Consider the following 22424-nt stretch of genomic DNA (forward strand, 5'->3'; position numbering starts at 1 on the left):
TTGTGTAGATGTACCACAGTTTTTTAATCCACTCATCTGCTGATGGGCACTTAGGCTATTTCCAAATCTTAGCTATTGTAAATTGTGCTGCTAGGAACATAGGGGTGCATCTGATTCTCATTTTTTATGTAAGTTGTTAGGAAGTTTCCAATTTCTTAGATTTGCAGATCATTTATTCAGTTAATGAAAATGTATTGACTCTTTAGAGTGTGCCAGGTATTCTGCTGGAAGTGCCCTAGTAAAAGGAAATTTCCCACCTTCAGGAAATCGCATCCATTTTACATTTATATTTAAGGTACTTAACCAAAAGCTGGCATATAGTAAGTGCTCAGCAAAAAAGAGCTATTAATGGTCTGTGACATCCTCTATAGGTATTTTTCATCTATTAAGAAACAGAATTTAAAATTTCTTTATTTACAAGGATAATGACAACTAGCCCGTGTATATGTATTGAATATATTAGGAACAGCACAGTTTAATAAAAGGAGCAGAACAGAATTATATAGCAACTCCCAATTCTATAAACATGAATGCTTTCAAGTTAACTAGATTTCTCTTGTGATAAAATGTTATTATTCTTCCCAAACACTTTTAAACACACACAAAAAAAGCGGTCAGAAAAAAGCCCACTTTTGTTGTAGAATTGCTCAGATTCTGTAATTTATTATTTATAAATTAACTATTATAAAGTTTGGAATCCAACTACATATTTCATAGAACTTCCTGAAAGTAGGTTAAAGTAGTATAATCTCTTTTAGAAATTAAACTCAGCATTCAGATTGTTTCTTGGCAAGTATTATATCTAGAGCAGTGCTATTCAATATGATAGCCCCTAGCTAGATGAGCCTACTTAAACCTAACATGACTTAGTGAAGAATTCCCAGGCATACTAGCTACATTTCCAGTGCTCAGTAGCCCTCTGTGGCAAGTGCATATTGGACAGTGATGCTATAGGACATTTCCATCACCACAGATAGTTCTCTTGGATAGTGTTGCTCTAGGATCATTTAAGTAAGGGAATATTTCTGCCTGATATATACTACTTACAGTTAGGACTACATGGAAATAAACTGTTACATTTGGCTTTGATCATTCCAGTCTTTTCACCACATCTTCCAAATCTTGATTAAATTATTTGGCAAGGACTTTGACAGATAAGGGCTACTTTAAATTCAGTAAAAGGAATAACTAAGTAAAGGTTCAGGAAATGAAGGGCTTTTACTCAGTGACTTTTGGGAAACTGGGATTTTGAATATTGTCTGAAAGAAATGGCTAATGAGTGGTATCAATGCTTTCTCTGCAGCGCCTTCCAAGCCTTTTTTCCTGACTGCCCCGCCATTCTACTCAGCCTGCTGTGGTGGGTCCTGTCGGCGCCCCGCATCCCCCACTGTTTTTCCAAGTAAGTTTTTATGCCTCATCAGCAATGCCTCAGTTATTCTGTAAACCGAAGCAGCAGGATTTAATGTGCTCTGGAAAACCAATTGGTAATGCAATGGCAAGGAGCTAATTCCTCACTAAAAATCACAGCGATCCTATTCAGGAGGCTCCCAGAGATTTATCAAACCTCAGCACACTGAGCAATTGTGAGCAGTTTCTAATGGCATTGAAACCCAGGGCCGACACTCCAAGGAAAGAGACTTGTTTTCCATTGATATAAAAGATCTCAGAGGAACCACTTTGGCTCATTCTGAAATGTGTAGCAATACCCATTTAAAGAAGGAAAAAAGGAAGGCTAAGAAATTGTGCTGTGCAAAATTTCCATTCAGCTTAAAATGTGACACAGAAAGCCACTAGGTGTCCATAGAAAATAATTTAAAATCGTTAAGATTGTAAAAAGAAAGAAATTCTTCCTCTTCGTGATCTCGAAGAAAGCCAACCAGCCTCATGGGACATATTTGCAAGAGAACTTGTCCTCAAACATTACAAAATTTCAATCAATTTCAGGGGTGGAGCGAGAATGACAGCTTCCAAAAACTTAGAGAGTGTGCACACACGCAAAGGAAAAATGGCTCCCTGAAAGTCAGTCGAGTTCACGTTGGTCTTAGATTTCTAAACTAGATAGGAATCTGGAGGCAGAGAATTCGAGTTTATGATAAAGAAGTCCAGGGGAGGAGTGCGTTTATTGCAGCTGCCCAAGGTAAACATTTATGCAGGTTCACCCTCCGTCGGGTGAAAAGTGAAATAAGAGTTGAGCCGGGCCCAAGTCAGAGATCCATGATGGTTGGATTCAGATCCCTGCCGCCTCTCTGCGTGTGTTTTATGAATGTTTCAGCAGAGCCTTGCTCAACAGAATGATTCCTGACAAGTGAGGCAGCAAATGCTGGCCGTTTAATGAGCTGCAAGCTTCTGAGCAGCTCTTTAGGGGGCCGACACTTTCCCACAGAGCACTCCACATGGCTGGGACCCAGCCACAATGGGCGACAGACCCGTGACCAATCGTCACTTTCACTTGACTCATCCACACGCGACCTCACCACGATTTTTCACTGTGCAGATGAACTTTAGGAACCATTTCACACGGAAAAGGCTTGGGCAAGGGTCAGTTGCCCTTTTGTATGGTCATAAAGCCAGGCTCTGTGTGCCAGTCTTTTCTCCTGTCTCACATTCCAAGTGAATTTCTGGGACACCATTTAAGGCACTTGACTGAAAAAATAAAGCAGTGAATGAAACTGACTTTTATAGACTCATTCTAGCTCATCTTCCCATATAACCCTGTCCACCTGAAAGGGGATTTAGTGGATGAGCTGAGTGCATGCAGGACTTGCTGAATACATAGGGCCCATTATCAACTGTGGGGATTGTTTATTAACCAGGACTGATGCACTACTATTTTGGAAGTGACCTATTAATTGTCCATTTAACTAGAGTGTATTGATTCAAATAGAAAAATAGAAACCATGACTAAACCTTTTACTCGCTCCTTCAAGGTGGTCTCCCATGAGGGCAATTGAAAACTGTTGTGCAAATTAAGGAAACATTTATCACCATATATTTGAGTATCAGGAAAAGACCATTGGAGCAGAGATTAAAAACCCAAATACCTGATACCCTAGCACAGTGGCATCTCCGTGGAATTAAATCTTTGGTGTTGTATTCCAGGGGTGGAGATTAAAAATGGTCCCATACCTAGTTTCAGTTACTTCACCTTGATGGAACACTGGTCTTCTGCTTTAGAAAACCTCTAGCAAAGGAGTTTAAGTAAGTGGAAATGGACAAAAAAATTCTGTGCAACAGGTGGACATTCGTGTACGTGTCAGTGGATGTTTGTATTCATTCTCTAGAAGTGTTTTATTAATTTAAAAAAAATATATTTTATTGATTTTTTTACAGAGAGTAAGGGAGAGGGATAGAGAGTTAGAAACATCGATCAGCTGCCTCCTACACACCTCCTACTGGGGATGTGCCCGCAACTAAGGTACATGCCCTTGACCGGAATCAAACCTGGGACCTTTCAGTCCACAGGCCGGCGCTCCATCCACTGAGCCAAACCGGTTAGCACTAATAAGAGTCTTTAAATCATGAAAGTACTCTAGTGCCCAGGCCTGTTTAATAAAAAGAGCACATAGAAACCGTTCAAAAGACAGTTCCTAGATAACTTCATCTTCTCAATGGCTTGAACATTTACTTCAAGCAAGTTTGATTTTCTTCCATCTGCTTCTCAGTTCTCCCCACTTTATGCTTTCGGTGTAACTGTTGTAAATTGTGTCGATCTCTGGGGGCTTATAAGTCTCTTGTTTATCTTTTTTTTTTATTTAATAAAGCAGCTGAGATTGAGGATAGAGAATGCTGCACAGGGTTTGTTTTTATTTCTAAAGTTGCATTTTAAAGCAGTTTAGAGATGCCACAACTGTTTTTAAATAACCTTTGGTGTCTCATTAGTTATAAATCTGAAATGAATTCCTTATTTTCTTGCTTATAATGTTCATTGTATTGGCAGCAAATAATAATGAAATGGTGGATTTATGTTGTCAATAAAGACTTTTACATAAATAACCATGATGCCAAGGAGAAGTTAATAAGGCTTATGTCTGCACAGTAATCATTTTTATTTAAGGCATTTACTAGATCCCCCCGGTTTTTTCTCTTTTTAATAATAAGAACGCTTTTTATGCCCAAGCATTTAAACTTTTTCCATTGTACAAAAGGAGGAAAATGAACTGTCCAAATAATCTCATATTATGTTTCAGGTTGGACAGCCAAATTTAAGGTTTATACTAAAATGTTTAGTAAGTGATGAAATCAACAGCCCTCATTATTGTTTCACAGTATTAACTTCACTATTTCCCAAAGTGTAGGATCAGATCAACACACCCATAACTAGCAAGTGAAATATCATTTTGACTCTTTTAACATGACTCGGTTGTTTATAGTTGATTTACTTTTTCTTGTTAACTTTTAGATTTATGATCGACTCATAGCAATGTGGAAACAATCATTCATCCAGCGCCCTTCCCACATATAATAAATAGTTTAATAGGCTATTTAAGCACAACCCTTACAGTGGGGGAAAATTAAAAGGCAGCAGTAAAAGTTCTCCCCTCCCTCAAAGCAATGTAAGGAAAATCTTTGATATTACATCCATAAGTTTCTTTTAAAAAATAACACATTTCTCAGCTAAAAGGAAATGGAAAGTTTTGGAAATTATGCAGAGAATGACCTTCAGAAAAACTACCTGAAAAAAGTTCAGGGAGTCTTAATTATGTAGGATAGCTAATTGAATTCATCAGATAATTATTTTGTTTTGTCTTTGAGTACCCAACTTGAACTTGACCTTTTTAGAATTTTTTGCATTAAAAGACAAAGTTTAGATGTGGAGCAGCAGTGTAAAAATATGTGCAGGGAAATATTCTGGGACAAGCTGCTCTGCCTTTTTTATTGGGAGATGACCTTCATTGTCTCCCTTTGAGATCATTTTACTCCCTTCTCTTCTTCGTTAAAACTTAAAAGAACATAGTGCGCTCTGCAAGTTTGAATTTAAGATTTTGTGGAAGGCAGCAGGGAAGGGACATTGCTGTTATTGTGCATGTAGGTTGGTCTGTGAGTGCTGCTGTCAAAGGGGTTAATGCTCTGGTTAGTATTCTTTTTTTCTGTTTAAATCCTCACCTGAGGATATGTTTTTATTGATTTTAGAGAGAGGCAGGCAGAGAGAGAGAGAGAGAGAGAGAGAGAGAGAGAGAGAGAGAGAGAAACATGGATGTGAGAGAGAAACATCCATCAGCTGCCTCCCTTATTCACTCTGACCGGGGATCCAACCCACAACCGAGGTACGTACCCAGCCTGGGAATCGAACCACAAGCTTTCGGTGTATGAGACCACGCTTTAACCACCTGGCCAGGCTCTGGTTAGTATTCTTGCCACCTGACTTGGCTGTTGTCAAAGCTGGTGTGGCTGCGGAAACTGACAAGACCTGTGGAAGTCCATTCAAGGCTGCATAAAAATTTCTTTTGTAAAGATTTCTCTTTAGCACTCTGATATCTTCAGAGGGATGCAGCATTGTGTTCAAATAGGGAAGGAAGCCTAATTATTTTGTTGAGAACATAATTGAGTTTGTGCAATAAGTTGAATGTAGGTTTTGACTTCTTGGTAGTGACGGGAGGGGTGCTCCATGGATAAATGACACTCGGTCAACCAGGAAGAATGTTTAAAGGAGACAGAGACTCAAAGACAATAGATTTTCCAAGTTGATGGCCCTATTCAGCGTTTCTACAGAGGCAGTGAAAGCATATGAGTAATGTTCCTGAAATGGAGTTCTCTTCTCCCTAAATGTTCATAAGTAGTGGGGGGTGGGGTGGGTTGGGGGATGCGGGAGGGGAACTAGTTAGTAGTATAGCATGCTTGTTCCTGGCCTGTCTATAGCCCTTGCCTGAACATAAAATCTAACAGGGCAGTGAATAAAAGTCCTGATTTTAGATTTCCCCAACTAATGCACAAATACAGAACAGGGGAGCGAGCTAATTGGGCGGATAGAACAAAGTAGGGGAGGGTTGTACCTATAGCTCAGTGTGTGTCTACAGAATGATGTGCAGATGTTGGATTGTGCTTTTGGAAGTAGACTGTCCAGAACAAAGGGAGATAATAGTCCTGTTGGACTCTGTAATGGTCAGATTGCCTACATCTATTCAGTTCTGCAGGTCCACGTTAAAAGGCACAGGGAACAGATTTGCATATAAAAACCAGGTCAGGAGGTAGTCAGCAACTAAAATGGTGAAGGAGCAATATGCCTGGTCAGGAACTTTTTAAAGCAATTGAGTATGTTTGGCCTGGAGAAGAGAAATAATAGAGAGAACATGAAGTTATCTTTAAGTTAGATATATTGTATTTATTACAGATATAAAGGACAGATTTGGGACAAAGTGAGTAGAATTTAATGGAAATTGAATTTGGGCTGAATATAAGGGAAAAGTTTTTAGAAAATCAAACTGTGTGATATTGAAATATTACATAGCATTCCCAAATACTAGGTGTATAGAAATTGGAAGGTAACTTCCAGCTTAAATAGGGCGGGCTAGGAAAACGCTGTATCTTTTCTCTCCAGGCCTCAAATCCACGAGAATTACATAAAATGCACACACACATACTCCACAGTTGAAAATAAGAAGGGCCAGGAAGCTCTTCACGGGAGAGAAAATGAGGAAACCCTGGCAGACAGGTGAACGGAACTACAACTGTTCACGTGTTGCAGACAAAGATGAGTCCACAGAGAAGCACCACTCTATGTTAGAGGAAAGCAACTCTAGGAAGGAGACATGCAGACTCATGGTTCAAAATAACTTATGTTTGAAGAAATAGTTAATGGGCCGTTGGCATCCTAGCTGCCCTGGTGGAGAGGCCTGCATTAAACAAATGATCTGTCTCTTTGAGCTCTGAGAAGCTACTATTGAGTCTGTATAGAAGGATGAAGGGATGTGCTTCTGAAACGTTGGTTTGGTAGTCTCTGATGAGCTATCCTGAAATCATCATCACCACCACCACCACCACCACACACACACACACACACACACACACACACACATTTAATCCAGTGCCGTTGATTTTTGGAGAGAGTGGAAGGGAGGAAGGGCGGGGGGGAGAGGGAGAGAAAGAAACATTGACATGAGAATCAAACCCATGACCCCTTGATCCACAGGCTGATGCTCTTAATCACTGAGGCAAACAGGCCAGGGTTTTTATATTCTTTTTACTAAAAGCCTCAAGTAGTGTAGATTCACTGTTGCTTCATAGATGTGTGCTATAACTTCCCTTAAAGTCACAAGGATATTGGGTCATCACTGAGTCTTTAATACAGAAAGCCTGTGTAAACTCAGAAAGAAAACCTGAAACAGTATAGCTTACGAGGAGTGGCCATCATATAGCACTTTTTGGGTTGCTGTGATCCCAAGGTAGCTCTACCTGGGGGTAGAGGAGAACAGGAAACAAGGCCAGTGCCATGGCAGGGCCCAGGTCAGCCGTGGGCAAATTCCTGCCCACGGGTCAGATTCAGCCCGTTTGAAATGAATAAAACTATTGAAAAAAAAAGACCGTACCCTTTTATGTAATGATGTTTACTTTGAATTTATATTAGTTCCCACAAACACTCCATCCATGCTTTTGCTCCGGCCCTCCGGTCCAGTTTAAGAACCCATTGTGGCCCTCGAGTCAAAAAGTTTGCCCACCCCTGGCCCAGGTACTTAGAATGGAGCAAAGACATGAACGGTCCAAAACCCTTCACAGGGCTTCTGGAAGCAATAAGGTGAAAGGATATCAGACAAAGGAAGCTGCCCCACATGGGATCAATAATCCAGAGATGCCAGTGAGTCAAGTGAGTCTAAACAGCACACGAAGTCCTGGTACACTGTTCCTGGGAGGGGCTATGTTGGGTTGCAGGGGTAACAGCCAGGGCAGAGCTACACTTCTGTGCCTTTGGGCTGATGTCTAGAAAGCGACCCACCGGGTGCCCTCTTGTTCCCTAAGCTTGTTGGCTGTTATAAATAGCAATGCCTGACTTCAGAGTTCAGACATGTTTTTGGAGGTTAAAGCAAAGGGAGAGGCAGAGATTTCCACTAGTTTATCTAATGCTGTGTTTCTCTATTGCTCTCCCCCCCCCCACTCCAACCCCAAACAATATCACTCACCACAGAGCACCTCCATTTGCAGTGCCCTTCACCAGGCACATTGCACACAGCGGTTCCGGGAGATGATGGTGTGTGGAGGTCATCTCAGGATCTAGGGAATCATGTCTTTTTTAAAAAATATATATTTTATTAATTTTTTACAGAGAGGAAGGGAGAGGGATAGAGAGTTAGAAACATCGATGAGAGAGAAACATCAATCAGCTGCCTCTTACACACCCCCTACTTGGGATGTGCCTGCAACTAAGGTACATGCCCTTGACCGGAATCAAACCTGGGACCCTTCAGACCGCAGACCAATGCTCTATCCACTGAGCCAAACCCGTTAGGGCAGGGAATCATGTCTTTGAAAACTTTTCCAACAGGTCATTCTGCCATTTTAATTTGACTCTTCCCCAGCTCCTGACTTCATTCCATGTCCACCCATAATGTCCACAGTCTTCGGTATAATTTTAAAGAACACTGATTGGCCTCACTCTGCTTTGATGTGTGACCTCAATTGCCCGAGTTTTTTCCTGTGGAAAACAGGTGATAATATATAACCCTGGTGATTGTTGTAAAGATTACATGACATGCTGTGTGTAGTTAGCACATATATTAGCACATGTTGAGCCCCAGATATATATGGAAGCTGCATTAGAATATAATCATCATAATGATATCCCAGAGTCTGTATGTAGCACCTTGAATTGGTGGCCCTGGTTTTTAATGCCTCTTTTCTACTCCATGCCTTAAACTCTGCATTTGTTTATTTATATACTAGAGGCCTGGTGCACGAAATTCGTGCACGGGAGGGGGGTGTCTCTCAGCCCGGCCTGCACCCTCTCCAATCTGGGACCCCTGCAGGATCAGGCCTAAACTGGCAGTCGGACATCCCTCTCACAATCTGGGACTGCTGGCTTCTAACTGCTTGCCTGCCTTTCTGCCCGATTGCCCCTAACTGCTTCTGCCTGCCAGCCCGGTTGATACTTAACTGCTCCCCTGCTGGCCTGATCGCCCCCAACTGCCCTCCCCTGACATGACCTGCCTCCTTCACCAGTACCTGCCTCCTCTGTGTGAGGTGGCAGAGACACTAGGACCAGCCTCCTCCATGCAGCATGGAGCCACGGGACTCCCAGGCCTCATTGCGCGGAGTGGCTGCTGGGCCCCACCTTCGCTGTGTGCACAGCCATCTTGTGATGGCCATCTTGTGACGGCCATCTTGTGACGACGTTAGGGCATGATGCGTGAGGGCGTGACGCCACCTAGGCTATTTTTAGTATAGATTATATAAATATTTGTATATTTATTTTTTGTCACCTGGAAGTTTCCATACCAGTCAGACATTTGTCATGAACTCAGGAATAGTCAGAGGTATTTGTTGCTTATAAGTTTTCAGTAGCTTCTGAGAGATTTTTGAGTCACCAAGTTCTTGAAGCCCATGTTTGTTTTGTACATATAAATGTGAGCACATATTTGTGAGCACAAATTTTAGAAAGTTTGAAAACACTGTAGGTGCATCAGTGTGGTCAATGCTTAGAGAGAGCTTATAAAATCCTCATGGGTCCAACAGGGGAAGGAGCATTGGTGGTAGTGCAGCTTCTTGTGGGACCCGAGGCACATCGCTGTGTGAACACAGGCATGACGTGTGCATTAACCAGGCAACCAGCAATGAAAGGAAGACTGTGATATTCTTTATCTTTACCATAGTTTTTGCTTGTTTATTGGCTGTATTTGTGTTTGTTATGGACACTGAAAGCTAAGGGCTAGACCCAGCCCTCATACCACTCCAGGTCTTTTTTTTTTCAGAGAATGAGGTCTGGTTTGGGTCCATGACCCCCAAAATGTTAGTAAGTGTAACTTATTTGTAGATTCCCTTGATGGGGATTTTCTTTCTCTTGGCTTAAAAGTAATTCATTAAGAAAAACCTATGGGCTTCTGTTTTAGGGGCATTTAAATGTGTTACTCCATTATTTTATTTAAACAGATAGAAGGTGAAGAAGGGGCTAAATGAGTAGAATAATGACTTCTACTTATAAAAACCTCTACTTAGAAAAAAATATATAGATTTTTAAAAAAATCTAGCCATATAGGTCCATACATTTGTTTTGCATTTCTACATAGATATAAAAAGTTTTATAAACTCAGAAAATATTGGCCTTTTTAAAATGCTAAATTGGTCAAATCCTCCTTGAAAGGCTCTCCCTGTGTACGTTATAACCTGGACCTAAGCTACCTTCCCAGTTTATCCGCTGTGTCTCTCCAGTCATACCCTGCAATCTGGAGACACCGGGCTGGGCGAGCTTCCTAGATCCACCATGTTTCACACTTGTCCTCACCCCACTCATGTGTCTGTGCTGCCTGCTTTGACTAGATGGCCAGCAAGGGGAGGTGCTGTTCTGGCTGCTCTTCTCACAGGGCTTACTCTGTTGGCCTTTGAGACTCAGTGGCTTCTTATCTGGCGGTCTGAATGCTGTCGCTGCTGTGGTCTGTGGGTGTTTATCTCGCGGTGCTGCGGCTGCCTGCGTTCTCCTTGGACCTCTTCTTATCAACTGTGAGTCCCCGAAGGATGGATTGGATTCATCTTCGGCTGCCACTCAGCAGCAACTCAACCTCTCCTCCAGATTATTCCCCGAAGATTGCTCGATCATTTGCTGTTTTCTTCAGAAAATAGAACCAGACTTCAAATGTAGAGTGGTGATGAATTATTTGTCCACAACTCTCCAACCGTAGCCTGTCTTAGTGTTATTTTTGCCTTTTCAGTATTTTTCCTCTGCGTTTTGCTTAGTTGTAAGCATAGTATATATCTTTGCTGCTGCCTGATCTTCAAAGTCCGCATCTTTAATGATTCTTTAACATTTCACTGAGTGGATATAGCATAATGTACGGTCCCTTAGAATATTTCAGTTTCTGTCTCTAAGTTTTAATATATACGGCTCTCGTAATGATAGATTGGATATATTTACAAGCTAAGAATGCCAAATCAAAATATTAGGTGAGCAGGCCACACAGTGAGCAGGCTGCACAGGACATGCCCTGTAGTCAGGCTCGCAGTCCGATCATCAGGATAGAGTGCAGGGCCTGTGGCCACAGATAGGAGTGTTGGCTGTGTTTACACATGTTCCTTCCAAGTTTTGACCCATCACACCTGAGGAGAGAAGCGGGGTGGGCAGAGGAAGGATCCTAGCATTGGGATTCTGAAAACCTTGTTACCAGCTGAGCTCTGTGTCCTCTGGGCAGCATTGGACTTTAACTGTTCTGAACATTTTATCTGTACAGAGGATGTCTGTGGCATGTGATTCTTATAAAAATCAAAAGATATCCAACAAGGGGGACAAATAGATGTGTGGGATTTTTACTGTGGGATTGGCCCTGAAATTTTCTTGTGCTGTTTCATTAAATCCTTAGAGCAACCCTGTAAAAGGAGCTGAAAGAGACTAACTTGCTCCAAGTCACACTGCTAAGTGCTGAGATCCAAACTCAGTTTGGAGTTCTGTTCTCCCAAGTCCTTGCCCTGAGGCTTCCTAGAGAGACATCTTCCCACCAGATACCTTTGTGCTCTGAAATCATGCACAAGGGCCAACCCCAAGGTCTCTGTACCGAGGCAAGTTCAGGGAAGAAAAGCACTTAGAAAAAGATGGACATATTGAGCTGTTTAGAATATTTTTTGTTATTGACCAATATTTCGTAAAACTCATTAAATCTCTGATAAAGAAATAGTGAATACAGTTGCTAAAACCTGACTGCAAGATGTGACCTTGGCATGAGACAGGCCAAAATAGGTGGTTCTATAAATGGAGAGCTGACTAAGACCCTGTGAGAGGATGCATGGATGGGGTGGGTATCAAAAAAGCAGACTTTGTAAGGAATTGGGTGTTACATCCCAGGGCTGCGGCATGCCTAAGGAGATGTGAATGTTACAGAGTTGGAAGGAAAGAGGGAGAGGCCAGTGGTTCTTCTGGCAACATGAGGATGAACCAGAATGAGAGGTAACCCAGGGCTCAGGGACTTGCTGGGCGATGTTTGCAGCCTGTTAGACAAATAGGAAAGGGAGCTATCTTATTACAGATGTGGAATTAACCAGATTTATTTATTTATTGGAATTCTCTTTCTAAAATACATGTCAGAATGTGTGAGTATTGTGTAGGGTTAGGGGCCTTTGTTTTGGAATTGGTCTTCTGGGTTTGAAACCCTAGCCCATGTGACCTCGGATAAAGTTACTTAAGCTACCTAAGCTTCATTTGATTTATCTATAAGATGGGAAGAACTATAGTAGCATTCATAGCGTTGATTGGTTGGGAGGTATTCTATATAATAAAAGGCTAATATGCAAAATGTCCCCTTGGAAGTTCGACCAAATGGGAGTTCGACTGCTCGCTGTGATGTGTGCTGACCACCAGTGGGTGGCGTGGAACTAAGGAAGGTCTCAACCAGCAGCCAAAAGGCCCCGATTGGCCCTGATCACCGGCCAGGCCTAGGGACCCTACCTGTGCACGAATTTCATGCACTGGGGCTCTAGTAAATTAAATAATGCATGTCAGTGGCTTCAAACAGAGTAAGTATTAGACCTTCACTGCCTATTGGATAATGTCCTAAACTCTTGTAGTCATCTATGATCTGGTGCAGTTCCACTCCATAATCCCTATGCCAGAGGTCCAAATGCCTTCCAGAGCCTGGCAGGTAAAATGCAAGCTAGGGGAGGCGATGGCAAACTGGGGGCCATGTGCTCCACCTAAAGGAGCACCTGCTGCTCACTCTGGTAGGCATTAGCTTTGTGGGAGAGAGCCCAGCGTGGTGCCCTTTGAAGGGATGCTGGAAACCTGGAATTTACATGAAACCTCCCGGTTATTACATGTGGACAATTAAATCAGAATCCTTAACACTGCAACACCAAGCAACGCCCATGGGCAGGCTGGATATGGTTGTCAGCTTGCACTCCCTGCTTCAGGCCCTTGCCCAGCCTTGCAGCCTGCTTACTCGTCCTTGAACAGACTTGATTCCCTTGGGCATAGTGCTTTTAGATGTGCCAGCCACTCTGCCTGGATTGGCCTTGGTGCTTTCTCTTTTGAACTGGTTTGTTCTTTTAGACTTGGCTCAACCTAACTATTTTCTCTGAACTCACCATTTCCTCCTTTGTGATGTTGTAGTTCTTACAGTTCGTTCTATTCTAGTACTTACATCTGTAAGCAATGTCTACTCATTCGCTTGTTTATTTAGAAAAAAATAATTATGAAGCACCAAAATGTGTACCAGCTACAGCTGTAAACTAGAGTCCTGCTTCCCTGGTGTTTCTGGAGTGATGGTCGTGTGTCAGTCCTCCCATAAGAGGGTGAGTGAGCTCCTTGAGGGCCGGGACCATGTGGTAGTTGTCTGGTTTCCTTAGCAATTAGCCCAGGGAGTCTGATACCCAGTGTATTAGTGTCTTCTTGCTACTGCAACACATTTTCACAAATCTAGCATCTTAAAGCAATACAAACATACTACCTTACAGGTTTGGAAGTTTGGAGCCTGAAATGGTCTCACTGGACTAAAATCACGGGGCTGGCAGGACAGCATTCCTTCTGGAGGCTCTAGGGGAGAAAGAACTGGTTCCCTTGCCTTTCCCAGTTCCCAGTGGCTGCCTGCATTTCTTGGCTATGGCCGCATCCTCCTCCATCTTCAAAGCAAGAAGCGTAGCACCTTCAAATCTGTCTCCGTGATTTTTTTTTTTGCCTTCCTCTTCTTGTAATCATCTTGGGCCCACCTGGATATTCCAGGATACTCTCCCAATCTCAAGGTCATCTGATTAACAACTTACATAATTCTATCTGTACCATTCATTCCCCCTTGCCATGTCATGTGACATATTCACAAGTTACGGGGATTAGAACATGGGCATTTTGGGGGAGACCATTATTCTGCCTACCACAGCTGGGAAGATGAAAGAATGAATGAATGATGAATGAGACTCTCATAGAGTGGGAACTAGTGTTATGCTAGCCACAGGAAGGCAGAAAAGGTAGTAAAAGTCTCAGACCTGAAGGAGTTGGTGACCAACTGAATTGCATCTTGTGGTGGTGGCTGTGATTGGGGGTTTTCCAAACCTTCCTTCTCAGATGAACTGTTCTCTGACTTTTACAATCTTTCTCTGACATCCCGGAGTAAGATCAGACCCCTTGTTTTGTGCTCTTAAGGTACCCTCCTTCCGCATATTTTATACTTGTGCTGCTAGTTCAATCAATGCCTTTCACTAGATTTCACAGGTAATGAGTGGGATAAGACATGTCTGTCTTCTTTCTCAGGGTATAGCATTGAACAGAGTGCCTGGCATATGGGCGGCGTTGAAAAGTTTCTGGAGAGAATAAATGAATGGTGAATGAGGAAGTAGAGAAACATGAAGTGTTTAAACCACCTGCTTCTTGTTCTGCATGGGAGCTTTGTTACCTGGGACCGGGGACTTTCTGACGTGGCACACAAAGTCGGGAGGGAAAGCATAGGGGGGCAAAGAGCCTTGATCAGAGTCTCAACAGAGTCCACGACCAACACTTGGGAAAGGAGCCCTGCTCTAAGCGTGCAGAGCTCAGAGACGAGGGAACCTGGCCACCGTACTGACAAGGAGCGCAGTGACGGGGAAAGACGCAGGCTTCTCCGATAACGCTAACTGGGCTTTGCATCCTTTCCCATCTCCAGATGAGGACAGTGTGCTGCCTCTCCTGGCACAGGACTCGAACTCCAAAGCTCGGAGGGGCATTTTAAGAAGAGCCGTCTTTTCTGAGGACCAGAGAAAGGCGCTGGAGAAAATGTTTCAGAAGCAGAAATATATCAGCAAAATAGACCGGAAGAAACTTGCCATCAACTTGGGACTAAAGGAATCACAGGTACTGAGGAGCAGGAAGATGGTCACCGCTCCCGATTTCTGAGTGAATACGAGGGGAGCCATCCACTTGGCAAATACTTGTTGTACCAGGCTGGACCCTGAAGCATTATTGAAATTATTTTCATAAGTTTTTTAGTGGGTGCAAATATAGGTCACAATTCCTATTTGGAAATGGGTTCTTTTGCCAGAGGTCTAGGTTTTTGCCTCATTAATTCTTGTAAATGTATTGTAAATGCTAAGGATGTGGCATTTACTTCATTAAACTGCTCTGCTTTTATTTGAGAAAAGCAGGCTACTTAATTCCCTACAAAAACAGGAACCAAGTTTCCTGTCTTTTTCTTAATTTTTAATCCAAAACCAAGGTATGAATGAGTGAGTCATAAGTAACTCTTAATAGATTTCATTATTTTGTACTTTGGGTTTATGACAAGTATAGTTAAGCAATTTCAAATCTGCAACACTTGCAAACCTTTCTTGCACAGTGATGTTTTATATAATTTTGGATGAGTCATTGTGGCCTTTTGGGAGGCACAGAATACTCCATTTAAAGATTTGGCCTGCTAATTATAAACAAGACACTAGCATTTACCTTATCACCATATGAAATTAAGCACTATAATCGTCCACATTTGATAGGTGAGGAAATGTGGAGAAGTAAACAAAGAGCCAAAGCCCCACCCCAGGCAACCTGACTGGAGTTTGCATTCTCCTAGAGCGGTGATGGCGAACCTTTTGAACTCGGCGTGTCAGCATTTTGAAAAACCCTAACTTAACTCTGGTGCTGTGCCACATATAGAAATTTTTTGATATTTGCAACCATAGTAAAACAAAGACTTCACTTTTTGATATTTATTTTATATATTTAAATGCCATTTAACAAAGAAAAATCAACCAAAAACATGAGTTCGCGTGTCACCTCTGACACACATGTTGTAGGTTCGCCATCACTGACCTAGAGCCTCTGTGTGCAGCTGGGAAGGGTGTTCACTGCACAACGCACTTGGCTAAGGGGATGGCAGGGACTGGTTCTCTGCTCTCCCAGCTGGCTTTCCTGGTGCAGGGCTACATCCACATGAATTTTTTAAATCAGCATAAAGGCACTGAAGAGCTAGCAGAGGCTCTGTTCTGTTCTTCCTTTGATACAGATGACCTGGTTGCTAACTTTGGCTTTTATTTCAACCAGTTATCTTTGGGTGAAATTCTCCTTAACCCTGCTTGCTTTCCTTAGGGAAGTGGTCTGTTAGTTTCCCCCTCCCCACCCCAACTTTTTCTCGTCCTAGGAAGCAGTATGCGGTGTGGTAGAGGGTCATTGGCCTACATCAGCCAGGCTGTGTTTTGCTCATTGTGTGGTACTGATGAGTTCACTAACCTTAACTAACTGCTCTGTACCTCAGGCTCTAACTTAAAAAACAGGGGGCAGTGAAGAAATTCTTTCTATGTCACAGGAATTTTGGGTACATGACAGAGAAATCAGGAGCTATGTCTTGATGGTCTACTGTGTGCAAGACATTGTGCTAGGTAAGCAGTAAGAGGGAACATCCGTAGGTACTGATTTAGATACACCACTCCCACCCTCCCCACCCCCACAACTAGGAATTCATACAACCAACGGGGAAAACAAAGCAGAAGCTCGTTAACAGTGTAAGACAATGGTGTGGGAGACATCCTCTGGCAGGTTAGATATTCTGCCAAAGAAAGGAGGGCGATCAGTGGTCCTCAGGGTTGTATCTCTAGAGCCTCACAGTAATTCCCATCTCTGGAAAGGACAGCCGGATGGCTGGTCTGCATACACGTGGGGAGTTAGTGATGGAACTGTCTGATCCTCAGAGGAATTGTGGGGCTTGAGTGAGGAACACAGAGGGGTGAGTAGGCCTGGCCTGCATCCCATTAGTATAGATAAGAAGCTCCAGAACCAGAGGGGAGAAAATGTGCAGGTTTGGGAGGTCAGGGACCTCTGGTTAAATAGGAACTTGAAGTAGGTATCAAACGTGGCTAGGTTTGCCCTAGGTGGTTTGGATCAGTGGATAAAGCTGCAGACTGAAGGCTCCCAGGTTTGATTCCAGTCAAGGGCACATGCCAGGGATGCGGGCTCAATCCCCAGTAGGGGGCATGCAGAAGGCAGTCAGTCAATGATTCTCTCTCTCATTGATGTTTCTATCTCTCTGAAATCAATAAAAATATATATTATAAAAGTAGCTAGGTTTGATCTGATGGTGCTCTGAGAAGGGGTGAAAATCTCTGACAATACATATGGTCTTTTAAAAAATTGACTCAGAAAAAAGAATGCAGCAAGCATAGCAAAGAGTTTTTTTATGAGGGAATAGCATAGTCTCTCCATTCAAGAAGACAAACTGTTGTTATCTTCCAGTTCCCATCCAGAGCACATAGTTTTACACAATTGATTACATTGTTTTTAAAATTCAAGTACCTCAGGGATGAATGCTTTTTATTTTACTGAATTTGGTGAACATCTCAGAAGTAATTTGACATTTTGTTACTTGCATATACACCTAATTACACATTTAATACATGGCATTTCTATGGTAAATTCAAACAAAAGAGAAATTGGAAAAGTTAGAAATGAAAACTAAGCTACTCCCCTAACAATCCAACTCCTTGGTTACTACTGTCATTTGTAAATGGCTCTTGTTTGAGTTTATTGACATGTCATGTGTTTTGTTTTGTTTTAATATATATTTTTATTGATTTTAGAGAGGAAGGAAGAGGGAGAGAGAGAGATAGAAACATCAATGATGAGAGAGAATCACTGATCAGCTGCCTCCTGCATGCCCCCCACTGGGGATCAAGCCTGCAACCCGGGTGTGTGCCCTTGACCTGACCGGACCCATACCTGGGACCCTTTGGTCCGCAAGTCGACGCTCTATCCACTGAGCCAAACCGGCTAGGGCATGACATGTCATGTGTTTTAAAAAAATAAATTTGTATGTGTGTTGTATATGCACTAACATTGCGTAATGACTACCACGTGACCTTACATTTGATGTCGTTATCCTGCCCATGATTCTATGAGACAGTTGCTTTTATTATTGCTAGTTTACAAAGAAGGAAGCTGACACCTAGAATGGTGTATGTATATTTTTAAATAAAAATGGGATGATACTATGCAGATAATTTGACTTTTTCTGAAGGACAATATAAGCCACCTGTATAACCAGCACACAGATTTCACAGTAGTTTCTCCCCATTCAATGTCACGGCTGCATCCTTCCAATGTCATCCATACAGCTTACTTCATTATTTTTTAGTGTCTCATACAAACAGTTGCATAGATATACCATAATTCATTGAGTCATTCTCAACTTTTGTTTTATTTTATTTATCTTTATTGTTGAAAGTACTACAGATGTTCCCCTCCCCTCCATTAGCCATTCTCAACTTTAAGTTACTTCTAAGTTTCACTATTGCATATCTTCATGCACTTTTAAAATATTTCTGGAAGATAGGGAACTAAGATTGGAATTTATATGTTAAAGTGTATGTACATTTTAAATTGTGATAGATTAAAGAATTCCTTTCCAAATATATTATTGTATCAAAATACGGAATTATATTTGCACTCTTAATAACAGTTTCTTTTTGCAAATCTTCCACTATTTATAATTTTTTAAACATTGTCAACTTCACTGGCAATGACTTTTTAAAAATTTTCCTAATTATCAGACTTGAGGGTCTTTTAATCATTTTACTGGCTATTCTAAATCTTTGAATTGGCCTTTTCATGGTCAAACCATTTTTTTCTATCATATTTCCTTTTTGTTGATATGTTGCAATTATTCTGGCTGTTCATCAAAATTTTGGAATATTATGGTTAGTAACATTTTCTGTTACAGCTGTTGCAAAAATCCCTCCAAGTTTGTGGTGTTGTTTTTTTGTGGTTAAAATATACATATCATAAAGTTTACCACTTTAACTTTTTTAAATGTACAATTCAGTGGCATTAAGAACATTCACACTGTTGTGCAACTATCACTTACATTCACCTCAAGAACTTTTTTCATCTGGTAAAACTGAAACTCTGTACCCATTAAACAATGTCTCCCCATCCCTCCCACCCCAAGCCCCTGACAACCACCATTTTACTTTCTGTGTCTATGAATTTGACTACTCTAGGTAAGTTATATGAGTGGAATCATACTATATTTGTCCTTTTATGACCGGCTTATTTCATGTAGCATAATGTCTTCCAGGTTCATTCCTATTCCTATGGTAGTACATATCAGAACTTTCTTATTTTTCATACATTCAGTGATATTTTATTGTATGTATATACTACATTTTGTTAATCCATTCATCAATGAATACCCGGATTTCTTCCATTTTTGGCTTTTGTGAATAATGCTGCTAAGAACATAGGTATACAAATATCTCTTTGAGTCCATGTTTGTTTGTTTTTTAAATTATAGGTGGCATACAATATTAGTTTCAGGTGTACAACATAGTGATTTGACACTTGCATATTTTACTACGTGATCACCACAATAAGTCTAGTAACCAGTTGTCACCATGCAAAGTTACTGCAATATTATTGATTATATTCCCTGTGCTGTACACTCAAAATGCCTTTTTTACTTTATAGCTGGAAGTTTATACCTCTTATTCCCCTTTACCATCTTCACTTATTCCCCAATCTTGATCTTTTTTGCTCAGGCACAGTTGGCTACCCTATAGGTAAAGAGGGAGGTTCATAGAAAAAAGAGACTCCCGTAGGGTGGTCGGAAAGTATGGCTCAAATTAGAAACCACAATCATAAGTACTTTTAGGTTAATGACAATCAATTGTTATCTATTGAGCCTAATTATTCCAGTTTGATAAATTCTGGGAGTAATCAAACTTGGAAACTGTGTAATGCCTGAAGTTTATCAAAACATTGTAAAATATATTCTTAATTTAGTCTCCCAAAGTTCCTGTTGAGACCCAAATGCTTATTAGTCTGGGCGCTAGAACGGGACAGTCATGTATTCTAGTCTAAGCACCCTGTGACCTGGAACTATTTATCGCTCTGAGCCTCAGTGTTCTTGCATGCTAATGAGGACTTCTTGAAGACATTCTGAGGATCAAATTTCGTAACCCATGTAGAATGCATGGCCTGACCCTGGTACAAAATAAACACTCAGATGCTATTACCAGTAGGTAACGTTTCCTTTGAATAAATAATGTAGCACAAACGAAATGATTTAAAATATTGGAGAGAGTTAAATCAGTCTTGAAAGATATTGGACTCATATGACGTCACCAATTTACCACAGTTGTCTTTGTTTTTAAGTATATGTGGGGATATTGTACTAAAGTACTTTCTCAGTTATTTTTGGAGGAGCCCAAGTCAAAAGCCACAAGGATTTTGCTAGGCTGGCTTTCACAAGGTAGTCTGTAGAAGGCCCAATAGGAGAAATGAATAGTGTCAAATGCTGAAGTGAATGAATGTCAAATAACTGAACATTTTATCCAATTATCTTATCAATAGGTGAAAATTTGGTTTCAGAACAGAAGGATGAAGTGGCGGAATTCCAAAGAGAAGGAAGTGCTTTCCAACAGGTGTGCCCAAGAAGTGGGCCTTCAGGAGGACCCCCTCTCGTGCTCCGCTCTGGGCTTCCCTTCTCCGTGTCCTTCCCTCTGGGACAGCTCCCAACAGCACTCGAGTCCCAGGTGGAGGGAGAATTTTCCTGAACCTCCAGAAAGACTAATCCAGGAGAGTTCGGGGGCACAGCCCCCAGAAGCCAATTCACTGCGAGGTGCCTTATATCTGGGTTCTGAAGAGGAAGCTGGAGACAAGGGCGTACTTACCGTCTGAATGGAAGCGTTCCTCCACGTTAATTTAAAAGAACACTTAACTCATAATGTTTGGACTCTAAAGCCAACTAGCTTGTGCCTCATCAGTGCCTAAAACCTAACACCGTTGGAGTGATGCAGGAACTAACGCTTTAGGAAGCTTTTTCCAGTGTTCTGTATTTGGGTCTTAAGACTCAGACTTAATTTGTAAGTGGAATAGAATCTCCCAGAAAGTATGATGGAAGTGAAAAATGAGAGTGGTAGTTGGCTCAGTCCACATACGTGTATATATATATGATGTATCTCTATGTGTATATGTATATAAATAGTCATTAAAATACATTAGTAGAAACACCAGTTCCTCTTTAAATCCTGCATTGAGCAAATTTATCTCCTTTTACATGAAGAAAAACCAACCATTGACCAAATGTTATTAATTTTTAAAAAATACTATAAAAGTTGGATTTTAGTCCAAATTTGTATATCATCAGAACATGTTTTTAAAATTTTTCTATTTTCTGGTTTCATTCAGGAACCAGCTGTAAATGAGTTTTAACAACTCAGCATTCCCAATCAAATGAGCCACTGCTGGATACATACATTGAAAGTGTATGTTTAAAATTAATCCAACAAGCAAACTAGAAGAATTTCTGAATGTACCTGTTAGTATTCTTAATTTCCAAGTCTCTGGATTTTATCAGGCCGTCAGTGAGGGAGGTACCCATTTAACCAATGATTATCTTTTGAGCTCTTTTCTCTAAGGATGGGCCTTAATCAGGGTTTGCAAAATAAAATGCCTCTAAGGGCCTGACAGATTAAAGCGGGGGAGGCGGCATGACCCACCTAAAGATAGTTGAATTTTTTAAAATAGTGTGTTGGCCAAACAAACCATCTGTGCCAAGCTATCTGTGACCTCCAGCCAAGACTTCAAGAAGTGTCACAGTTTTTTAAATGTTCCAATTGGACTTCAGAACACAATATCGAAGGAATCTATAGTGATTTCTCTTTGCACTTCCACGTGTATAGACTTGATTTTTCCACTTAGGTGGTATACACTATATATATTAGGTTATTTTTATGTATTAACAAACACCATACAGATGTTTTATGTTTCTGAAGTACCCTGAAATAGTATTATTATAAAATTGCCTTTCTGGTAACGATTTGCTTAGTTAATCTAGAATTTTTATTCCAGGTCCAAGAAAAAATTATGTTTTACTTTGAAGGAAATGAGGCAGAGAAAAGGAAATGATATGGTTTGAACTAGGTTATTATTAATCTGCAGACAAAAAAACAGTATTAGAAGTTCGTGACGTGGCATCTTGTTAGTGAGAAATCTGCATAAAGAGAGTGGCTTCTAATTTGCTTATGTTTTTAACTATCGACTTGGAAGGGTTAGAAAAGAGTCTTTCACTGTGCTGTACACCTGAAACTAATATAATGTTGAATACAGCTGTAATTGAAAAATAAAACAGTACAAGAAAAGAAAAGGTAATATTTCAGAAGGTAATAGTTTTAGTCAGCAGCAGGAAATTATTTTCTATGAATGGAATTTGAATTGGTGTATGCTGGCTTGTGTCTTTATTGCAAGATCTTTTATTTAAAAGTCATCTCAGAAGAAGCTTCTCAGTGCCTCTTTGCGGGAAGTAGAGGCAGCGATCTTCTGACAACAAAGTACATTTTTAAATTAAAAT

At 41.1% G+C, this 22424-nt stretch overlaps 1 protein-coding gene across 1 annotated transcript; it reads left to right on the top strand.

The window, feature by feature from the left end:
* Window positions 1-1275: 1275 nt before the first annotated feature.
* On the top strand, window positions 1276-21547 carry DBX2 (developing brain homeobox 2). Its single transcript, XM_006755574.1, has 3 exons — window positions 1276-1399; window positions 14757-14944; window positions 20426-21547. The coding sequence occupies exons 1-3, from the start codon at window positions 1276-1278 to the stop codon at window positions 20750-20752; spliced, it is 639 nt and encodes a 212-aa protein (XP_006755637.1). The 3' UTR covers window positions 20753-21547.
* Window positions 21548-22424: the final 877 nt, after the last annotated feature.

This window comes from Myotis davidii, unplaced genomic scaffold (genome assembly GCF_000327345.1).
Source record: "Myotis davidii unplaced genomic scaffold, ASM32734v1 scaffold290, whole genome shotgun sequence".
NCBI classification, from domain to species: Eukaryota; Metazoa; Chordata; class Mammalia; order Chiroptera; family Vespertilionidae; genus Myotis; species Myotis davidii.

What these genes read in the sequence shown, in the direction of transcription:
- DBX2 (XM_006755574.1), top strand. Translation starts at nt 1,276, where the DNA reads ATGAGTGGTATCAATGCTTTCTCTGCAGCGCCTTCCAAGCCTTTTTTC. An exon ending in ATCCCCCACTGTTTTTCCAA is followed by an intron (nt 1,400 to 14,756) that starts GTAAGTTTTTAT and finishes TCCCATCTCCAG; the next exon opens with ATGAGGACAGTGTGCTGCCT. An exon ending in TGGGACTAAAGGAATCACAG is followed by an intron (nt 14,945 to 20,425) that starts GTACTGAGGAGC and finishes TCTTATCAATAG; the next exon opens with GTGAAAATTTGGTTTCAGAA.